The sequence below is a fragment of the Leptodactylus fuscus genome, chromosome 1 (assembly GCF_031893055.1).
Source record: "Leptodactylus fuscus isolate aLepFus1 chromosome 1, aLepFus1.hap2, whole genome shotgun sequence".
In the NCBI taxonomy this organism is placed as follows: Eukaryota; Metazoa; Chordata; class Amphibia; order Anura; family Leptodactylidae; genus Leptodactylus; species Leptodactylus fuscus.
In genome coordinates, this window is record NC_134265.1 from 158,509,408 (window position 1) to 158,532,548 (window position 23,141).

At 41.2% G+C, this 23,141-nt stretch overlaps 1 protein-coding gene across 1 annotated transcript; it reads left to right on the top strand.

Moving 5' to 3' along the window:
* Positions 1-5,142: 5,142 nt before the first annotated feature.
* On the top strand, positions 5,143-15,580 carry LOC142210126 (programmed cell death 1 ligand 1-like). The gene is made up of 6 exons (XM_075279156.1): positions 5,143-5,258; positions 7,201-7,560; positions 9,473-9,763; positions 12,658-12,753; positions 13,211-13,339; positions 15,359-15,580. Exons 1-6 carry the CDS (start codon positions 5,195-5,197, stop codon positions 15,397-15,399), a joined length of 981 nt encoding a protein of 326 aa, XP_075135257.1. The 5' UTR covers positions 5,143-5,194; the 3' UTR covers positions 15,400-15,580.
* Positions 15,581-23,141: the final 7,561 nt, after the last annotated feature.

The window sequence follows — 23,141 nt, forward strand, 5'->3', positions numbered from 1 at the left end:
GATAGCTAGAGAAAAAATTCCAACTGTGCCAAAATCAGCAGAATAGAATTTGTCGATCGAACAGTCGAGTATTGAGCGGCTACTCGAATCGAGCTTCGAACATTTCACTGTTCGTTCATCTCTAATGTTCATCTCTAATATTTTTCTAATGCCCAATACAGTTTGGCGTTCTCCAACTCAACTTTGAATTTCCCTGCAGGTTCTGACTCCAAAGGACTCCCTATGAGAAAAAATTTTCATGCAGATGTTTTACTTTTATGTTGGGAAAGTCCATCAAGACTATATTTCGTTTCAGCGGTCTGGGGAGTATCGGGCGCTCCTGGGCTCTTCACCTTCCTCCTAGTTTTAACTGACACACTTGGTTTGTGGATACTACAGGTGGACGTTCTTCTTAAGTATTGAATATGTTGTTTCTCCCCTCTAATAGGAGACCATTGGCCCATCAGAGGTGGACAATTTAGTTGGTCTGTCTCTCGCTCCCCCCCTTTTTTTCTCTCCTTCTTCTCTTCTCCCCTTTCCCCTTCTTTCTCCACTCCTGTTCTCATTACTACTGGCCCATTCTGGGGTTCCCCTGATGGCCCAGTTTTTGATCCTTGCTTGCTGGTTATATTGTTGTTTGTTTTATTATGTCTGTAAATGTCTTCTCATGTTTTTGGGGCATTTGTCAGCCCTGATGTCTGTTAAAGTCTGTTTCTTAAAAATTTGCAATAAAAACTTTGAATTAAAAAAAAGAAAAAAAGACTATGTTTCATTTTTTGTCCAAGGATTTAAGAATAATCGATGGATCGCTCTCCAATTTCATAAGTACTAGGAGCGGTGCATGGTTATTATTATTAGGGCCACTCCTGTTTTTTTTTATATCAGTGACAGTCCATAAAAGACCTCCTACTCAAAGATGTGTATGTGACTAATGTCAAAGTCAAACCGGCAGAACAAGGACCGATTTCAATAAAGGAGACTGCCTTAATTGCTGGGGTGAGCGCTGTGATCCTTACCTGTTCCTCGGGTTGGTCCTTGTTCTGCCGGTTTAACTATACGTCCCTGAGACGTCCCTGAGACGCTCTTGCAGCTGCTGCCATAGTAATTCCTATTGGGACCTACGGGTGTTTAAGGCTCTTCAGGTTGTTGTGACTCATCACAACCCACCAAGGTGAGCAGACACCTGCTTGTACCTATTTACTACACCATTTATTTGTAATAATACGAGGATCGGCTCGGTATTTGTTTTTGTTGTTCTAATGTCAAAGTCAGGAGGGGCCATAGTGCTTTTTGTATGCAAGCTCGTGAGCGGACCTGGTCCAGTTTCACCCTGACCATCTAACCACAGTTCCTCAAGTATATTTAAACCAGGGAGTTCAATCTCCATGTCCAATTCTCTACTCTTTTTACGACCTGCCAGTCTCATAAATATAGCCATAAATAAAATATAATGAGATTAAATATCTTAATTTTCTAATAAATAGGGCAACATCTGTGACTCAAGAAAAATGGCAGTGCCAGTTGTCTTTTTTCTTTTCATAATGTTTTGTTATATAGTTTTAATATATGTTTTTTATTAGAGTTATTAGTTATAGAGCTAAAACAAAGAAGAATATCTTAATGAATTTTACAGAATCATTCAGCTTTTAGATTAAAGATATCATCACATCAGGCAGTACTACACCATGCAAGTCCACCCTTACTGGTTTTATTAAGGTTTAATTAAACAAGATGCTGAGCTGTTCATGTAGAAGGACTGAAACTTTTAGGCTGAGGGCACATGTTGTGGAAATGCAGAAGAGAAAAACTCTGTGTTTTACAGTTCCAGCAAAGTAAATGAGATTGCAGGAAAGTTTTCCCTTTGCACTTATATGGTGGGAGGAGGCAAAATGCAGCAGAAAAGTCATAATAAACACCAGCATTTTTGGATTGTGTTTTCCATTGCGTTTTTGCTTTGTTTTGCTATGTATGGCTTTAGCCTGATGAGAAGTTAGGTCATTATGAGGAATTAACTATAAATGGGGAAACCCTCACATACATTTTATCAGCACATTTTTAAGTTCTGCCCTGCTGAAGAGCAAATGTAACTTTCCTTTGACTAAGAGCTTTTCTCTGAAATGCGTTTCCAGTATGCACATTTGTAAATTCATTTTCTGGCAGCAGCCTGATATGTGCAATAAGCAATTTTCCCGCAACATCATTTAAAGTATTACTAGGCATGTACTTCCTCCTTGAGAGAAATTATATGTAATGATTCAGGAAGCGCTGAACAGTACAGAGCAGACTATGAATCCTCACTGTGGCTGCAGTTCTCTGGGTAAGTACACAATACTTGAGCATCTTTTATTTGCTTATAGTCAATATTCCTTACCATGACCACACAGCTATATATCAAGAAAGCGCTGTATCCAATATCAAAGATATAACATAAAGATTTACTAAAAGTATTTTGTTAACTATTTTTCTGAAGAAAATAGATACATATGTATATCATCTACTTAGCTTCTGATACGTTATAAATGATCTGTTTTGGAATAAACACCACATTTTTATTTTAGCAGCTTTTACATGTTTACTATGTGTTTTGGTTCCTGGATCCAACACACAATTTGCATTCCAGTGTTATATTGGACTACCCTCTACAGGGCAGGGAAGCCCTGCATGCGCCATGGCTGCGTAAAGAAAAGGATTCTGTGGGTACTAAGCTTATTTATGAGAGTGCACTTTGCTGGAGGTGTTGTTTATTGGGGCTGTCACTATAGTTTGGGGGGCAGTTTCTCATCACTACTTATGTGGGTCACTTGGCTGACATTATTATTTATGGGACCATTTGCTGGCACTGTTTATTTTGGTGCCTTCCCTTGTCATTGTTTAAATAGGGCACTTTACTAACATTATTATTTTTGAGGGACAGTCTACTAGCACCTCATATGACAAACATTTGTAATGCACTTTTCTTACAGAAAGGAATAAAAGTGAAGGGCGATTTGTGGAGTAGTGGCTGCCATACAGGCGCACATGCCCAACGCCCACATGGAAAGCCAAAAGTTAGAAGAATTTATGGAATATGGTATCTTATGAGGCTTTAATGATTTGTGGAGTCATATTTCTAACTAAAAGTATATGTGAGAGGAAACCCATACAAACACAGGGAGAATATAATAACTCCATGAAGATGTGGCCCTTGGTCAGATTTGAACCCAGGCCCTACAAATACAAATTTCATAATGGTAGATAAAAGTAGATGTGGTATGTTATCTTTACATCTCCCTTCAATAGTCTACTACTCACACTCTAGGTATGGCATATAAGGATCTAAGAGTATTATAAAATGGTTATTTTTCATTTACAGTACACTATATAAAGGGCCTTTCATATCCTCATGCACATTCGGTTTTATATACCGCTAGAAAACCGACAGTGAAAATATTGGTGCTATTAGTTTTGGCACCGATCTCTGCCCACTGTCAGAAGGACGTTTCTGGGCTGAGCTGTGAGGAATGTTCCCCTCCTGACAGTTCTTATCCATAGTCCTAGACTGTAAGAGGGAGAGTTCCTTACTGCCCAGCAATGCTACTAAGCTCACCCCACCCCACCCCAGTACATGTGAAATGGGCGAATACTGTCGGGGGGGGGTGTTCCTCCCAATCCAGCAATAGCACCTATACACTCACCGGCCACTTTATTAGGTACACCATGCTAGTAACGGGTTGGACCCCCTTTTGCCTTCAGAACTGCCTCAATTCTTCGTGGCATAGATTCAACAAGGTGCTGGAAGCATTCCTCAGAGATTTTGGTCCATATTGACATGATGGCATCACACAGTTGCCGCAGATTTGTCGGCTGCACATCCATGATGCGAATCTCCCGTTCCACCACATCCCAAAGATGCTCTATTGGATTGAGATCTGGTGACTGTGGAGGCCATTGGAGTACAGTGAACTCATTGTCATGTTCAAGAAACCAGTCTGAGATTATTCCAGCTTTATGACATGGCGCACTATCCTGCTGAAAGTAGCCATCAGATGTTGGGTACATTGTGGTCATAAAGGGATGGACATGGTCAGCAACAATACTCAGGTAGGCTTTGGTGTTGCAACGATGCTCAATTGGTACCAAGGGGCCCAAAGAGTGCCAAGAAAATATTCCCCACACCATGACACCACCACCACCAGCCTGAACCGTTGATACAAGGCAGGATGGATCCATGCTTTCATGTTGTTGACGCCAAATTCTGACCCTACCATCCGAATGTCGCAGCAGAAATCGAGACTCATCAGACCAGGCAACGTTTTTCCAATCTTCAATTGTCCAATTTCGATGAGTTTGTGCAAATTATAGCCTCAGTTTCCTGTTCTTAGCTGAAAGGAGTGGCACCCGGTGTGGTCTTCTGCTGCTGTAGCCCATCTGCCTCAAAGTTCGACGTACTGTGCGTTCAGAGATGCTCTTCTGGCTACCTTGGTTGTAACGGGTGGCTATTTGAGTCACTGTTGCCTTTCTATCAGCTCGAACCAGTCTGGCCATTCTCCTCTGACCTCTGGCATCAACAACGCATTTCTGCCCACAGAACTGCCGCTCACTGGATGTTTTTTCTTTTTCGGACCATTCTCTGTAAACCCTAGAGATGGTTGTGCGTGAAAATCCCAGTAGATCAGCAGTTTCTGAAATACTCAGACCAGCCCTTCTGGCACCAACAACCATGCCACATTCAAAGGCACTCAAATCACCTTTCTTCCCCATACTGATGCTCGGTTTGAACTGCAGGAGATTGTCTTGACCATGTCTACATGCCTAAATGCACTGAGTTGCCGCCATGTGATTGGCTGATTAGAAATTAAGTGTTAACGAGCAGTTGGACAGGTGTACCTAATAAAGTGGCCGGTGAGTGTATCTCCGGCCATGGAGCACATAACGGAAAAGCCAACAGTGCGTTGAGTCCTAAGCTTTCTAGCAGTATATAAAACCCCATGTGCATGAGCACTTGAAAGGTCCTCTTTAACACTTCATATTTTAATATTTACAGCACCTTCCACCAAACGTTGAGACGTGACAGTATTATATGCATTCCAGACAATTTATTTATCAAATGGATTTCTCAGATTTCACTGGATAAATGTTTAGTAAATACTAGTACAGTCCTTACTATTTACAAGGCTTGCTTATGTGGAATAGCTAACAATCTGTACTGTTATTATCTTTATGGTTTAGGCTGCAGATGGCTGGACATAACAATTTTCTGCTTGCCATGATTTTGGGGATGTGCTGCACCATTATAAATGGTAAGCAGTTCTTTTTTTTTTCTTCTAATTAGAATTTGTACACATTACAAAAAAATAGAGCTGCATGAGGCAGACACAAGGAAAGCAGAGTTACTGTTAGAGGAAGGAATCAGGTACATCTAACGCTACGCTAACACTAGCGTTCAGATAAAAGCCTGTCTGCTAAAAATGCAGTTACCTGCGGATCCCAGAGTTTATAATGGGGTCCTCTGGGTGTCCGCTGAGTTTCCACCAGTTTTATACTGAAACTGGCGGAGATAAAAAGCCAATTTTGTGCAGAATCAGCGTCAAAATGCAGATGTGAACCTAACCTTACTGTGATGTAGTGCTATAATACACATACAATCAGGTCTCTAAACACTGTATGTATTTCAGTTTATGTTTAGATGGTGTTTAGATTGTGTACGATCTAAACACCATCTCTTCAGAAATGCTATATATATATATATATATATATATATATATATATATATATATACAGGGCCGGCGTCAGCGCACGGCATAGTCGGGCAAGTGCCGGGGCCCACAGAGCCTCTGGGGGCCCCCCGGCACTTGCCTGTCACAATTTCAGCTCATCGGCGTCCGTCCGCCGATGAGCTGAATACATACGCGATGCAGGAGCTGTGAGATCAGCTCCTGCTTTAAAGCTCCGGCCCGGCTTGCGTGTGTAGGCGCAGAGCGCGCCGCACATTTTGCCCCTCTTTCTACTCTTTAAAAGATTGGGAGGTATGGCGTTGGTGACGCCACACTCCTGCATGACGTCACTCGCTTCATCTGCAACGCACAGTGTCTCGACTCCCCCACCTCCTTTACAAGGGGGCCCACTGAGGCTCTGTTGCCCAAGGGCCCATAAAAACCTGGAGCCGGCCCTGTATACATATATATATATATATATATATATATATATATATATATATATATATATATATATATATATATATACACACTGTGTAAAATTTTTAGACTGAAGTTAAATGGCAGCAATACCTGCATAACTCTGCAGATTCTTTTCTTCTTACTCTGGTGCTGTGCTGTTTGTCCAATATTCATACTAGAAATGTATAAATAAATTGATGAATTGGTGTTATCAGTATGGACCTAAATACACACACTGTCTATTCAGTGATGCTAGTACCAGACTGTGTAGCTACACACCCTTTCACTATTGAAATGATAACTACATTTGTAGTAAGCGTGACAGAGGAATGGCAGGACAAAGAGTTAAGAAAAGATGTTCCAGAATTGTTTATGGGGAATGTGAATACAAATATGTATTTACCAAACCCAAAATGTTGCAGTAATATCTTTGGACAAACCTAAGTTTGACATATGATATGACTTCCTGAAATAAAAATTATCACATGCAGAAAAGTACATGGGGTGTTGTCCCAATTTCTCTTTACATTGATGTTACTTGGGGAATTGGTCACTTCCCATGGTGATCGTGCACCTACCTGTGAAGTATCAGCTGAGTGCCACCCTGTATATACATATGCTACTCTTTAAAAAGGTTGTCCTATCAAAACATCCCTGACCATATGTTTTATTATGGCAAATGTATATAATAGAGTGTCTACAACATGGGATATTCCTCTGTGAGTCACAACATGGTAGCCATGTAATGCCACACGTTCATAGCAATAGCTGGGTCAAAGAAACTGAACATCAGTCAGATTAGGGGCATTGTCTATAAAAGTGTAGCACAGCTGTACTGCCCAAATGTCTGCATTTTAGGATATGTATAATGGATGTAGTAAAGTATGGTAAGATAAGTTAAGCAATGCCAGCATTGGCGCATAATACAGTCACTAAAATGCTGATGTGTGATAGCTATGGTTCTTGAAGTGTCTTTATTTATTCCTCCACCCATAATAGAAAATCACTTTATTAGTCATTGTTACAGAATGCATCACTGTTTTCTGACATGTGTTTTATATTTCAGGGTTATTTACAGTGGAGGCCAGAACATCTCATTACATTGCAGAGTATGGGGGCAATGTCTCCATGGAATGTCAATTCACATTGGACCCAGGAACTCATGTTAAAAATTTACAAGTTTTATGGAAACACAACATAGACAAATTGAAAAGTGTAGAAGTAGTGAAGTACATAAATGGCAAAGATATTGAAATATTGCAAGGCACAAACTACAGTGCTCGTGTAAAGCTTTTATCAAATGAACTGCATAAGGGCCGTGCAATTCTTCACATCAGTAATATAAAGAGGACTGATGCAGGTCAATATTCCTGCATTATATCTTCTCATGGATCAGACTATAAAGTGATAAATCTGGACGTGCAAGGTAATTTCTTTTTTATTATATCAATATAACCTGCACAACTGCTGCACACATATGATAACTGTCAACTAGAATCCTTCATGGGCAGAAATAATTTATCATTACTAACATTTATAACAGTCAGATACCAGTAAATGAAAATGTATTATTTCATATTTGCTATTGTGGCTATCAGGGCTGGCTCCAGGTTCTTATGGGCCCTTGGGCGACAGAGCCTCAGTGGGCCCCCTTGTAAAGGAGGCGGGGGAGTCGAGACACTGTGCGTCGCAGATGAAGCGAGTGACGTCACGCAGGAGTGTGGCGTCACCAACGCCATACCTCCCAACTTTTGAAGAGTAGAAAGAAGGGCAAAATGCGACAAATTTAGCTCCACCCACTTTTATGTTGACTCCGCCCATTCTCATTAATTTTTCATGTGCTCCCACACAGTATAATCCTTCTACAGTCACCTGTAAATTATATGCCCCCTCCAACTCTCCCCCAGTTTCACATACACCCTTCCTCTGCCCCCAGTTTCATGTCCCCCTCTCCATCTCTGTCCCCAGTTTCATGCCGTTCTCCCCCTTCATCTGCCCACAGTTTCATGTCCCCCGTCTCTGCCCCAGTGTCATGCTGTTCCACCCCCCCATCTGCCAGAGTGTCATGCCGTTCCCCCCCCTTCATCTACCCCAGTGTCATGCCGTTTCCCCCCCCTTCATCTTCCCCAGTGTCATGCCATTCCCCACCTCCCCTTCATTTGCCCCCCAGTTTCATGGGCCCCCTTCATTATGCTCCACCTTAATGTTTAATACAAAACAAACACTTACACTCACCTTCCATCGCTCCCCCGCCGCTCCTCTCTCCGCTCTCTCACTCCATTCACATAGTTGTAGGCGCGATGTGACGTCATCACATCGCGCCTACACACGCCGCAGCGTTAAAGCAGGAGCTGAGCTCACAGCACCTGCTTTAATCGCCTATGTATTCAGCTCATCGGCGTCCGTCGGACGCCGATGAGCTGAAATCGGGACAGGCAAGTGCTGGGGCGGGCAAGTGCCAGGGGGCCCCCAGAGGCTCTGTGGGCCCCGGCACTTGCCCGACTATGCCGTGCGCTGACGCCGGCCTTGGTGGCTATGACTAGACACTTGCACGATGCAGCACATCTAGTTCAGGCTAAAAATTTCTCATAGTACAGGTTAAAATTAAACATTTCCTTAGGCCAGAGCCCCACGGAAAAAAATGCAGTGTGTTACAGTCTAGTGAATCCCATCCACACTTTGCGGGAAAGTTCGCTCAACAGACATGCAGTGATTTCTAAAACCACCATGGTTTTGGAAATCACAGCATGTCAATTACACCTACAGAGACACCGGCGTATAATTAAAGAAGAAAGTCTGCAAAGGAACCTTCCTCTGCAGATTTTCTGTTAAAAGCGTTGTGTTGCTGCCATGGTTTTTCCCACAGTGTATTTATGCTGCGGCCCACTATGTGGGGCCTTAACCTTTAGGAGGATTTCCTTCATGTTTAATTACAAGAAAAATGTTGTGTCTGCACACTGATGTAGAAGGACATTAATCATAAGCCACATACTTAGCACCGAGTAAGGTATTATATGTTTCGACAAGGTTTTCTTAGTATCACAAGATGGAACCCAATCTTTGGCTCTATTTCTTGTACATGATCCTTGTACTGTGAGCTTTATATTTGAGAACTATTATATCTCCTGGACATGTGCCTCTACACTTGTATATTATTAAAAGTGAACCATTGGTTCGAGCAATCATCAAAGATTATAAACATAATTATTTTCTACTTCTCCTCATACCCATCCTAACTCATTGCCAAAAATAAGGCATGGTAGCCCAGCAGGCATAGCAATTGTTGTTTTCTCAGTGATAATGTCCTATTGTATAATATGACATTTTTGTTTCTCCAGCGCCATACAAGAAAATAATAAAACAAGTCAGAAATGTGTTTAATTCATCTGGAGACGCAGTCAAGGAAGTTTCTTGTCAGTCATTTGGATATCCAAAGGCCAAGGTTACCTGGATGGTAGACAAAGAGAATCTTACTGAGGTCTACAACATCAGCTACACACTAACTCCTGACAAATTGTTCAATGTTACCAGTGTAGTCAGAATCCCAGCCAAATCTAATAGAGCACTAACTTGCACCTTCTGGAATGAAATCAGTTGCAATGCAACATCTCTCACTTTCAATGTATCAGGTAATTACAGTTTTCTATACCTCTTGTTATTGACAAGGCAAAGACAATATGGTACAAAGATCGTCAAGGGAAGGGTATTCTAGGATCTCTCAATATTCTTCTATTTGGAGATTAAGATAAGTAATATGAACCAGAAACTAAATGTGACTTAATTCATCTGCACTCATGAGTTGGCCATGTTATGTTAGCAATGGGGAAAGGGGAGTAAGCCACTGCTATAGATCCAGTGGTGGCTTAACTCTCTGAGATAATAAGGATCAAGCATTGAAATTCAACATGCTTGATTCTTCTTGATGTTAAAGAAGAGTAAGAGTCATGAGATATCAGGTTAAAGGGATTCTACCATTAAAACAACTTTTTTTTCTAATTACCACGTCAGAATAGCCTTAAGAAAGGCTATTCGTCTCCTACCTTTAGATGTGGTCTCCGTCGCACCGTTCCTTAGAAATACCGGTACTTACCGGTATGCTAATGAGGTCTCGGCAGCAATAGGGGTGTCCTTCTTCTTCATCTGCCTCTTCCCCTTGTCTGTCGTCTTCTTTCTTCGTCATGTCTGACGTCTGCACAGTCGGCTCTGACAGCAGAGACTCTGTTAGAGCCGACTGCGCATGCTCAGAAAGGTCCGTACAGCCCTCCGACGCGCGAGTGAACTCATCCATTTTGTCCCTCTTTCGGTTCTTCAAAAGTTGGGAGGTATGACATGGGGGTACTAATAAAGGACCTATATAATGAAGATACCTAATTATTACCTTCATATGTCTCATATATCAGTAACCCTTATGTGAGGCACACAGATGTTAATGTGAGGGACATGATGGGGTTAACTACAATTAATATGAGGAACGTGGAGTTGCTAACCTGTAATGCACATAGCCAGACTTTTTATCCACAAATTTGGATAATAGTACAGACTCATACATTTCAATGGACATATATATACAGCCATTTGTTTTGTGACTGTGTATCTGGGCCAAATTGAAGAGCTGAAAATTATGGCGCAGGTCCTATATGTGTCCTATACATACCCTATATCTGTCTGCAATTGCAGCCCTGTCGATTCATTTTTAATGTACAGGTCAGTGAAAACCACATCCGTATCATTTGTATGCAGGAGGCTGAGGCCTCACATTGTGGAAATGCAGTGTTTTTGTTGCAGATTTTGCTGTGTTTTTTTTAAAGCTAAGAATGGCTACAAAAGGAATGGGAAATATATTGGAAGCTTCTTATACTTCTCCCTTCTGCTCAATCCAATCCTGGCTTGGCTCAGAAAAACACAGCAAATTCTGCAACAAAAAAGCTGCATTCCTACAACATGGGGCCCGACCTTAGACTGAAGCCCCACGTTACAGAAACAGTTTTTTTTTTATTACAGATTTTGCTGTGGTTTTTGGAGCCTAAGACAGGAGTGGATTGAGCAGAGAATAGAAGTACAAGAGATTCTTATATATCTCCCATTCCTTTAGTAGTCACTCTTGGCTTTGACTGAAAATTGAAACAAACAAAAAAAAAAAGTTAGCAAAATCTGCAACAACAACAACAAAAAAAAATCTGCGTTTTTGCAACGCCTTAGGGTAATTCTTTATGGGTGGTGACACACTGTGTACCCAACTATTACTGTGCCCAACTGTGCAACTATAGTGAAATCCAGTCCCCTTGCACCTGTGCTGTCACATTGGGGTAAGTGGGACACTCATTAATTCCTGGCTGTGGTTTTACTGTTACCGCGCAGTCAGGAATTAAAAGTGGCTGTAATTAGTCTGCATTTCACTTACAGAAAAGTGAAGTTACTGATGGCCAGGGACTAGATGCAGAATCTAGGTACATAGTGTGTCACTGCTCTACAGGTGTTGCCTCACTCTGCTCCCAATCACATACATTTACCACTATTTGTGGGTTACACATGTATTTCCATTGCTTCTAATGGAAAGGTACAGGTGTATCAAGGCAAATAGCGGAAGGGTATGTGGCTGGGAGCACAGAATGACAGTACCCCTATGTTACGATTTGTGCTATATGAAGTATAGGGTTTGTCAGCCTTACAATTATTGTGCGGCACTCCGAGGACCTCATCTTTGATTTTTTTATTTAAATTGGCACGCTGAACAAAAAAGGTTGCCTACCCCTGGTGTAGGGTTTTAGGGTTATCCCGGACAACCCCTTTAAAGTCACCTCAAGAATGGTGTGCCCGTGCCTAGAAGGCGGAGGTGGTATTGTCTGTAACTGCCCATGTGATGCTGTACCAAGGCATTGTGAGAGTTATAACAGAGGACAGTCCTTGGTCCCACCCCCTTCTCCATCCTGGCGACCTCTGCCCTTTCCTCTTGTTTCCCCCTTCGATGTCTATGTGTTCCCCGGTGTCTTTTCGTCTCCCCCTTCCTTCTTTCTCTTACCCCTCTTTTTTCTCCCCCCTTGCCTGTTTCGGACTTTTATGTCCACCAGCACAAACATTGTTATGATGTTGCCTGTATTCTGTACTGTGCAGTTACCCTGTTTTCTTACGAAATTTTTTTTATAAAAACTCATTACACCTATGGCAGAGGACAGAGGAAATCTAATATCAAGATGATGTCTGATCACAAGTAGACAGGATATGCATAAAAAAGTTCAGGTTGTAAAAGACAATTAGGTGAGGAGTTTAGTGATGGAAAAAGTGTTTTTCACTGGAGTTTTTCTTATTAAGTTTACAGTATCAACTTCCACTGCACAGTTATAATTTCTGAGTAGTGATGTGTCTTTCCCTATAGGGCCATCATTTCTCAATGCCAAATTAATTCTACTGTCATAAAAAATGTTTAAAAAATTCATGTATGTACTATGCTGTAGAGGCTCACATACAATGAAGTGAAATAGAATTTTTATTCATATATTTAGTTATTTTTTATTTATTTCTGCAGAAAATTCAGCAACTGAAAGATCTCAAGAATGGAGATTGTTATTTTCCAGTTTGGCAATAATAATTGTAATAGTTTTTCTCTTGGCAGTAGTTTATGGTAAGTCAATTAATATTATTTATATAGATAAAGTCTTTTATTTTAGCAGCATGCACGGAACTAGTAGGACATAAATCCTTCTACATTTCTTCACTGTCAGGGAAAATGTGTACACAATTTCACGTAAGATGAGAAAATACAGTAAGACGAAGTAGTATGTGTTCCCAGCAAAACTGAGATAACTTGAGGAAATATAATATTACAATTATATTTATGTAAATGTATATTCACTGTTCCAATTCCTCATATAAAAATGCTGGATTGAAATAATGCAATATTTTATAATAAAGACAGAGCTAGTCCCTCAGAAGAGAGAAATGCTGTTTGGATTATCTCTCGACTGCAACAAAGGTTGCATTCATATGAATGATCTGTTTAAAAATGGAAATACACTAGAATGTGCAATGCCCATATTGCATACGTAAAAAAGAAAGTATGTAACCATGTTTTTTCTCAGTTTCAGGACAATGGAAAATGTTTTATCAGAAAAGGGCTGGCTTTCACGACAACATATGTACAAATGAGACATCTACAAGCGAATATTCTACAGTAAATCTCAGAAACAATTCTGAGATTATAATTATTGGTAAGTCATTTTCATCCTCTTCCACATCATATGCATGAACTACTTTATTCTACTCTATGATATTCCTTCACACTGACACATAAAAATTTCATACAGGGAGACACCAATATTTTTTCACACATTAAAACTAGATACCAATACATATTATTTTTTTTCCTGTCTGTTTCTATGTCCTGATGGCAATTTTTTTTCTATATATATATATATATATATATATACATGATTTATGAAGGAAGCCATCTTGCTTGAACAACTGTTAATGGCATTCAGAGAAAAGCTTAAAGAGGTTGTCCAGACATTCTTGTTCACCTCCAGGGGAGGTGAAAAAAATTAAAACAAAAATCATACTCACGTGTGCCTGATGCTCCGGTGTTCTCTTGGCGTGTTCCAGTTCTTCTGCTCCGGTGAGTTCTCACGGGTTTCTTCCTGAGTTCCACTGATGCTGCTGATTGGCCTCAGCTGTCACGTGACCTCTGAGGCCAATCACTGGCCTCAGCAGGCCTCAGAAAAAGACCCGTGATGTCACAGGTAGTGACGTCGCATGCCCTTCAGCGGCCTCAGCGGTCACGTGTGGCTTGGACTCCCGCTACATGTCAGCACATTACCAAGTATACTGGGCCATGCAGGGAGGCACTGGAGCACCATGGAAAGGTGAGTATGATAGTATGATATATATATATATATATATATATATATATATATATATATATATATATATATATTTTTTTTTTTTTATTTATTTTTTTTCTACTGCCCCTGGGCCTATTTAAAACTTGCACAGGATGTTCATTTTTTTCCTGGACAGCCCCTTTAACAGCAGCCACTGGACATGGCTTCTACAGCAGAGTATTGTAGGCGTTCTATGGGCCCTGTGTAGAGGTTGTTGTGCAGGGAAGAGGAAAGTAGAGATGGGTGAAGCTGAACTTTAAGTGCTCTGTGGTCTTCAGATCGCAGAGTATAATAAGTAGAGGCCCTGGGAAGGTGTGGAAACATAACAAACACTTATTATTACCTTTCTTCACTTCTCCTGGGCTACCTTCCAGTATCTGATGCTTTCTTTGGTTCTTCTTCTGGCTTCCTGGCTGTGGTCATGCGCCTCGGGCATATCTTACAATCATCAGTACTCTAAAAATAAGTTCATCTTTAAAGGGATTCTACCATTAAACTACCGTTTTTTCTAATTACCACGTCGGAATAGCCTTGAGAAAGGCTATTCGTCTCCTACCTTTAGACGTGGTCTCCGCCGCGCCGTTCCGTAGAAATACCGGTTTTAAACTGTATACAAATGAGCTCTCTGCAGCAATGAGGGCGAGCCCCAGCGCTGAAACACCGATGAGCGTGTCCCCATTGCTGCCCAGAGATCTTTCCTGCGCCACCTCCTTCTTCTGCAGCATCTCCGCCTCTTCTGGCTTCTCTTGCTCTTGTAGTTCGATACAGGAGCATAGAGAGGCCACCCCAAAATGGCCGCCGGCCAGCTCCTGTATTGAACTGCAAGAGCGACTACCCCAAAATGGCCGCCGGCCGGCTCCTGTGTTGAACTGCAAGAGCGGCTACCCAAAAATAGCTGCCTGCCGGCGGCCATTTTTGGGTAGCTGCTCTTGCAGTTCAATACAGGAGCCGGCTGGCGGCCATTTTGGGGTGGCCTCTCTATGCTCCTGTATCGAACTACAAGAAGAGTTGCTGAAGAAGAAGGAGGCGGCGCAGGAAAAAGCTCTCGGGCAGCAATGGGGATGCGCTCATCGGCCTTTCAGCGCTGGGGCCCGCCCTCATTGCTGCGGAGAGCTGCTGCGATATTTCTACGGAACAGCGCGGCGGAGATGACGTCTAAAGGTAGGAGATGAATAGCCTTTCTTAAGGCTATTCCGACATGTTCATTAGAAAAAAAGGTGGTTTAATGGTAGAATCCCTTTAAGTTTAGTTTTAAGGACTGGTTCATTTCCTGGTGACACACTCCATGTATGCTGCACCTTATATAAACTGCATTCTAATAATAATATTAATGTTCAATTTCATTTTCAGATGCAGAAAGCACAGTCACAAGACTCCTGAATACTTCATGAAATCAGTCTGTCCTATGATATAACTACAAGTAAAGACCAATGAAGACTATTCTATTTGCACTTTATGAAGAAAAATGTTTACTTAACTGAGGTTTAGTGTTTGGCTGGTCCAGAACACTAACTAAATAAATAGACAAACCACTGAATAAATCTTTTGGGGCACCTTTGGGTAACTTTTTAGAAGTACCTCTAGTTTACACTGAAATGCATGGTTCTGCAGGGTTGGATTGCAGCACAATACGGCACAGCAGAAGATGGCAGTGTTCTGTAGTAGTGTAATTCTTGTAAGTAGGATAACAAAATTAATAAGTGGATTTTTTAAACAACAAACAAAACATATTATGAATGTTTTCACGGCGGTCCCAGCATGATCTCTACTAAAAGTAACTCCCACTTTTATGGAAAATTGTAAAAACCCCTAGTGTTATATCTGCAGCGCTTATGTGAACTTAGCCTATGAAAGTAAAACAATCATCATAAAAACATTATTTTTTAGCTTTTATTTTTTTGAGAATAAAATACATATTTTGTAATATTTTCGCATTCCTAGCTTATTTCCGTATTCAGATTGTTTTGTAAATCCTAGTTAAATATCACCTGGAAACTCTTCAAGTGCATCTAAACTATGTATGGTTCCTTAGAATGGAATGGGAATATTGGGCTGTCCTACAAAACTTCAACCTAGGAACAATTTTTCTCACGGGTAAAGCTCCTCCATCAAGAGCTGACTGCCAGGCTTCAAGTCAACGGTTGCCTTACCCCATCATTTCGGCTTGGTAGGGGCACACTGAATGGTTGCCCCTCCCCTACCCTGCTCTTCACCTTTGGTATAGAGCCCATGGTGACTGTTATAAGGCAACCCCGGATACTGTGGATTCTGGATGTGGACCATTGGAGGAGAAAGTAGCATTATATACTGATGATACCTCATTGTTTTTGACGAATGCTAATTGATCTATTCAAGTGGCTATGCAATTTATAGGAACATTTGGATGGTAATTGGGCTTGGTCATGAATTGAGCTAAATCCATGGTGATGCCTGTGGGCAACACATATCATGTGGTATTCCAACTAAGGCCTTCAGATAAACAATTTAAGTTTCTCTTTCTCCGCACGAGATTTAGAAAGGCTTGTTCTGCTATTTTTTAAAAATACATTTTCTAATAAAGTTTGATCGTCGTCTAACCTATCTCTTCCCATAGTGGGTACAGTAAACATAAGATGATTTTGTTGCCTCAGTTATTAAATTTGCTGCAAAACTCCCATGTGTGGATCTTCAAAATAAATGGCCATTACAGGCAATGTGGCAGCAGGCGTATGGCTCACATTAGGTTGGAGACACTTCAAAGAGGCAAAAGCAATTGTGGCCTGGCTACTCCTAACCTATAGTTGTATTACATTGTGCCACAGCTACAGCATGCCTGGGACATGGAAGGCAGTAACCCCAAAAAGCACTTATTGCGGTAGATTCACACTAGGGTCATGCTGTGCGTTGTTCGGGCCAAACCACTAAAACAGAGGTTACACACTGTCACCGGTGAGCACAGGTTATTTGCTATAATGGCGTGCGTCAGGTTGTCCATGGTGGTTGTCTGTTGTGGTTGCTCATCAGGTGTCCACTGTTTCAAAAATGAAAGTGGCAGAAAAAAAAGTCTTCAGTGCAGGACTGGTCTCTCCACTGATTTTCGGTGGTTCTTGCAATGCGGCGCAGATGTGAACCCAGCCTTACTTTAAAACTACTTATTTACAAGGTCTCTGGGGGCCCATAAACTTTGAACCACTGCACATAATGCTCTGACACATGCTATGCATTTCTGTAGGTATAATTGATATGCTGTGATTTCCAACACTCCAGCGGTTTTGGAAATTGCAGTGTATCTGCTGCGCATATTTTTCTGCAAAGTGGGGATGAGGATTCGCTAGAATCCCATACACTTTACTGTGACTGTAAAATGTTGTGTTTTTTTCAACGGCATTTGCGCCACGTTGGGCCCCAACCTTATAATGTTTTGGTTTTTTTTTTTCATTTTTAGACCTTTTAAAAATTGAAACCCTGGAAAATACAAAAAAAAATATTTTCTGTTGCCATATTCCAACATCCATAACTTTGTATATTTTATATGTACGGTGTAAGGCTCTTATTATAGCAGGGAAAGTTGTAGATTTTGTGGGGGAATGTATAATATTTTCATTAATTTCATTCTTTTTTTTTTTTGGGGGGGGGGGATTAGATTTGTTTTTTGTTTTTTTTTTCTATTAAAGAATTCGCCATACAGAATAAATATTTGTGTATTTTTATACTTCAGGTATTTTTGGAGATGGGGATACCTAATTTGTTTATGTTGATTTTTGTTTATTTATATATGTAATCTCGTGAAAGGGGGGTGATTTAAACTTTTATATGGTCTTCAACATTGAAATTTCAATCTCTCTAGATCCCAAACCCCCTGAGAACCTGTGGTTAATCTTCAAAAAGCAGGTGGAAAAACAGAAACCTAGAAAGTGTGATAAACCCCAAGCACTGACTAGGCAATAAGTCTTCAGTCAGGATATGGCCCAGAAGATCATCTACTATGGCGAACTGTAGAACACCCACTGTAAATATTGAGACTTTGCATAAACTTGATGCATTTTTCAATTAAAGTATAAAAACTTATGGAATGCTTATAATTGTATTTCAATATACTGTAAACATCTGGCTAAAAGATCTAAAAAAATTTTTTTGCAAGAACAAAATTTTTTGTTAGTCTCACACACTTTTGACCATGACTGTAGATGTTAGATCTGAGTAGACTAAATGACCTTTGATGTTGTCATAACCGTGTGACCAGTGTCTTGCGTGAGAGAAGACAGGTTTCAAGCTGACTCCAATTTCATCTCTATGTTTTCTGGAAAATATTACAATGTCCTTATGAGCTCATTATAGAGATTTAATACTCATCAGTGCTGCCTGTTCTACAAAGCTCTGCACTACTTTATGCATTACACGAACAACCCTATACTGTATGTGTAACAATCACTGCTGTGCACTGCATGTTATATGCTGAACTACAGTGTTGGCCAAAAGTATTGGCACCCCTGCAATTCTGCCAGATAATACTCATTTTCCTCCAGAAAATGATTGCAAGCACAAACTCTTTGGTATTAATATCTTCATTTATTTTGCTTGCAATGAAAAAACACAAAAGAGAATGAAAAAAAAAAAGTCGTCATTGATCATTTTACACAAAACTCCAAAAATGGGCCAGACAAAAGTATCATCAAGTATCATCAAAAGTGGCACCCTCAGCCTAATACTTGGTAGCACAACCTTTAGACAAAATAACTGCAAACAACCGCTTCCGGTAACCATCAATGAGTTTCTTACAATGTTCTGCTGGAATTTTAGACCATTCTTCTTTGGCAAACTGCTCCAGGTCCCTGAGATTTGAAGGGTGCCTTCTCCAAACTGCCATCAAGAGATCTCTCCACAGGTGTTCTATGGGATTCAGTGCTGGACTCATTGCTGGCCACTTTACAAGTCTCCAGTGCTTTCTCTCAAACCATTTTCTAGTGCTTTTTGAAGTGTGTTTTGGGTCACTGTCCTGTTGGAAGACCCATGACCTCTGAGGGAGACCCAGCTTTCTCACACTGGGCCCTACGTTATGCTGCAAAATTTGTTGGTAGTCTTCAGACTTCATAATGCCATGTACACGGTCAAGCAGTCCAGTGCCAGAGGCAGCAAAGCAACCCCAAAACATCAGGGAACCTCCGCCATGTTTGACTGTAGGGACTGTGTCCTTTTCTTTGAAGCCTCTTTTTTTCCCTGTAAACTCTATGTTGATGCCTTTTCCCAAAAAGCTCTACTTTTGTCTCATCTGACCAGAGAACATTCTTCCAAAACGTTTTTGGCTTTCTCAGGTATGTTTTGGCAAACTCCAGCCTGGCTTTTTTATGTCTCTGGGTAAGAAGTGGGGTTTTCCTGGGTATCCTACCATACAGTCCCTTTTCATTCAGACGCCAACGGATAGTACGGGTCGACACTGTGCACGGTAGACACAGGAACATTCAGTTCTTTGGAGATGGACTTATAGCCTTGAGATTGCTCATGCTTCCTCACAATTTTGCTTCTCAATTCCTCAGACAGTTCTTTGGTCTTCTTTCTTTTCTCCATGCTCAATGTGGTACACACAAGGACACAGGACAGAGAGTCAACTTTAATCCATTTCAACTGGCTGCAAGTGTGATTTAGTTATTGCCACCACCTGTTAGGTGCCTCAGGTAAGTAACAGGTGCTGTTAATTACACAAATTAGAGAAGCATCACATGATTTTTCAAACAGTGCCAATACTTTTGTCCACCCCCTTTTTTTATGTTTGGTGTGGAATTATATCCGATTTGGCTTTTTGACAATTCTTTTTGTGGTTTTCCATTGAAGACAAATTAAATGAAGATAATAATACCAAAGAATTTGTGCTTGCAATCAATTTCTGGAAGAAAATGAGTATTATCTGACAGAATTGCAGGGGTGCCAATAATTTTGGCCAACACTGTGCTGCATGGATGATACACTAGTGTTTTTTGCATACTGTCTGAATTCTGTGCTCCCTCAATGATGTCAAGAAACCCCCATGTGCTGCAGCCAATCATTTGACTTTAGAGGTATCTGGTTATGTAATCTCTGCATTGGAGAGTCCCTAAGGGTTAGGACTGGAGGACTGGAGGGGATTACGGGATTTTTGCTGCTGTAATGACAGAGGTTGAAGCAGCGAGTAATACCTTATTTATTAGCTTAAGCCATTTCCTGTCTTTGTATATTTAAGGCTAAGGCCCCACGGGCTGTAATCGCAGCACTAAGGCGCTGCGGAAAGAACCACTGCGTGATCGCATTGCAGTTCTTTCCGCAGCGCTTTGAAGAGAAAGTTTTCCTCTGTGAACTTTCTCTTCCCATTATATCTACGGGAAAGCCGCCGGCGTTTCCGTAGATATAATTGACATGCTCCGATTTGCAAAGCCGCATGACATGGTATCAGGACATGATACTATGGGGTCAGTCTGAGGGGGATTCACACAGCGTGAGAAGCCATGGGAATTACGGTTGACCTTCAGACTAGTAGTGTGACAAATAAGAGTCACATGTAGAGGAGTAGTCCTGCAGCTGCATAAAATTCGTCAAGACTAAGCCTGTTGTATGTAACAGCCAGGAGGGGGTTGGTAGTTTGTCTTTTGCAAAAAAGGAAGACAAAGAATGGTGCTGCAGTCTACTCCAAAATGTGGGTTGAGCAAACCGTTTAGAGTTGCTCAAATATGGGAGTAGATCTAAGGGCATTGTGGGTGTAGGCTGAGAGAGCAAGGGTGAGCTTTTTGGAAAGCATGTCAGACGCCAGTTGTGCTATATAGGAGCTATTATTGGGGGTGGGTGCTTGAATGCCCCAGAGCGCCAGCCTTTTCAAGAGACCAGAGAGAGTGCTCAACTTATATGGTCAAATTGTCGCTGGCTCATTATAAGAATCCAGCGCTTTATCTGACCTCCTTTTACGGAGGACGTAGGTTTTTAAAAGGTTTTTGCGGCTTAGCCATGACACATAAGGTATCTCAAGATTAGTTAGTTTCTTCTGAACATCACGAAGCATGAGAGTATAGTTGAGGGAGAATAGGTTGGCAGGATCTCGAGAGATATGGATACCAAGGTACTTATTTATTTTAAATTTAGTTTTTATTGAGAAAAAAAATTTGAAATACAGGAAAGGAAAAAGAATGCAGGGAAAATAATAACACGCTACTACGACAGACCATAAATATAGCATGGAAGGAGTGACATTATACATATTAAACAGATATACAATACCAGTGTACAGTTGAAGAATAAGAACAACTGCACACCACATAAGTACGACTCTTTCCGTCGACAAATCAAGGTCGCTTCAACTGGATCTGGGAGGGAAAGGGGGAGGCAGGATGTGAGAAAAGAGTAAAATAATAACAACCGCAACAACATAATAGAAATAACACTTATCTACGTCCAACTCAGCTTCACAGCATATACAATTTAAATCTCGGTCAAGAGACTAAGGAGGTGCCCAGTGGTACAGTCACCACAAACTCAATTAAGAAAAGCTGCTATCAGGAAACTCCAGAGGAAGGAGGCAAAATCCGGGGTTGGGAGTCCCTTTCATTCCTTACATAAGAAAACTGTTAGGATCACATCTTCCATCTTGTATTCTGTCAGCCATTTTGTAAGCATTTTCTGTTCTAAGCTTCATAAGGATGTCTGTTTAGAGTCTAAGAGACCCCTTTAGGGGATAAGGCGTGTGGAATGTTAATGGTTGGGTTATAACTCCTTATCTATTTGTGGTCATCTTTGAGAGTGGGTGTAGAAACCGGTTCAAATAACCTGTTTGGTCGTTAGCCCCAAGGCCAGAGCGGACCAGTATGTGATCATTATCTCTCTTGCTGTGATATACATCTAGAATTAGTGTAAGATGTTGGTTTACACATAAATATCTTAAATTCTTCTTCATTCCATGAGAAAGGTCATCCCAGGTTGGAGTGTAATTATAAGATGCAGACCTTATCCAATAGTCATGTGCCACAGCTTATGTTATAACCAATCATGTCAAGTCCAACCTGCTTTTGTCTGTATAAATATTGACTCCCTGTAACAATAAATCAGAACTCACTTGATACACTATCAGCTGCCTGTGTGTGTGTGTGGTTCTCCAGGCCCAATGGGTGGTAGCCCATCTAGGCCTGTTAACTAATTATTTAATTTGGAGCTCTGCAACATACTCTGTGACAAGGACCCATTGATGTCCCCAACAAGACCAAAGGGTCCATTTGGTCTGAAATTTAGAAAAAGTGTGCCCTTTACTGGCCAGCATACGCTCCAGTATAAAAGCTAGGTTGACATGATGGAACAACTCGTTTACAGACAAACATAATGCTGATTTCCATTGTCGGGCAATAATGGACCTAGCTGCTAGGATTATTTAAACAGACATACAACCTGCGTACCCGTTGGAAAAGAGCCGGGATCCAAGAAACACAGCGCTAACCCTGGGGAGGGAGGAATAGGGAGACCAACAATGGAAGACATGAACTGGAACACTGCTATCCAAAACGCCTGAATTGGGGGACACTCCCACCACAAATGAATAAATGAGCCTACACGGCCGAAGCCCCGCCAGCATAGCTTTGAGGTAGAGTAATTCATATGAGCCAATTGAACAGGAGTCCTATTAATTTCAGAGTTGAGTAAGGAGATACACCTATAGCTTTGGGTCTTTCCCTTCTTTGGGAAATGGGAAGAATATGCAAATCTGTCTCCCAAGATGTAAACAGGGAGACAGTGCCTCTGTTATGCTGCCCTCTATAGCAAGCACCCTGAACAACATGCCCGACTTCCTAGAAGTCTTCACTACATGATGCGAGGTTATAACCAAATCAATTTCTCAGCTACGGACGGCACCGTTTCTATCTCTTTGGACTTCATCAGCGCAGCCTAGAGAGAATTGATTTGGTTTAAGTGAGAGGCTGAGAGACCAGATTGTGGGGATAACGTCTTTCCTTAGGGAGAGACCACCTTCTCAGGTGTGTGGAGACTTATACAGCCAAAGGCTAAAGGCTTCTGAGAAGTCGGGCATGTTGTTCAGGGTGCTTGCTATAGAGGGCAGCATAACAGAGGCACTGTCTCCCTGTTTACATCTTGGGAAAAAAACTTTGCAAGTCTTCAGTAGGTGATACCTTTTTTAATGGCTAACTCA

Excerpts from the sequence above, each read along its gene's own strand:
- LOC142210126 (XM_075279156.1), top strand. The coding sequence starts at position 5,195 with ATGGCTGGACATAACAATTTTCTGCTTGCCATGATTTTGGGGATGTGC. Across the intron at positions 5,259-7,200 it reads GTGCTGCACCATTATAAATG|GGTTATTTACAGTGGAGGCC; the intron begins GTAAGCAGTTCT and ends TTTATATTTCAG. Across the intron at positions 7,561-9,472 it reads GATAAATCTGGACGTGCAAG|CGCCATACAAGAAAATAATA; the intron begins GTAATTTCTTTT and ends TTGTTTCTCCAG.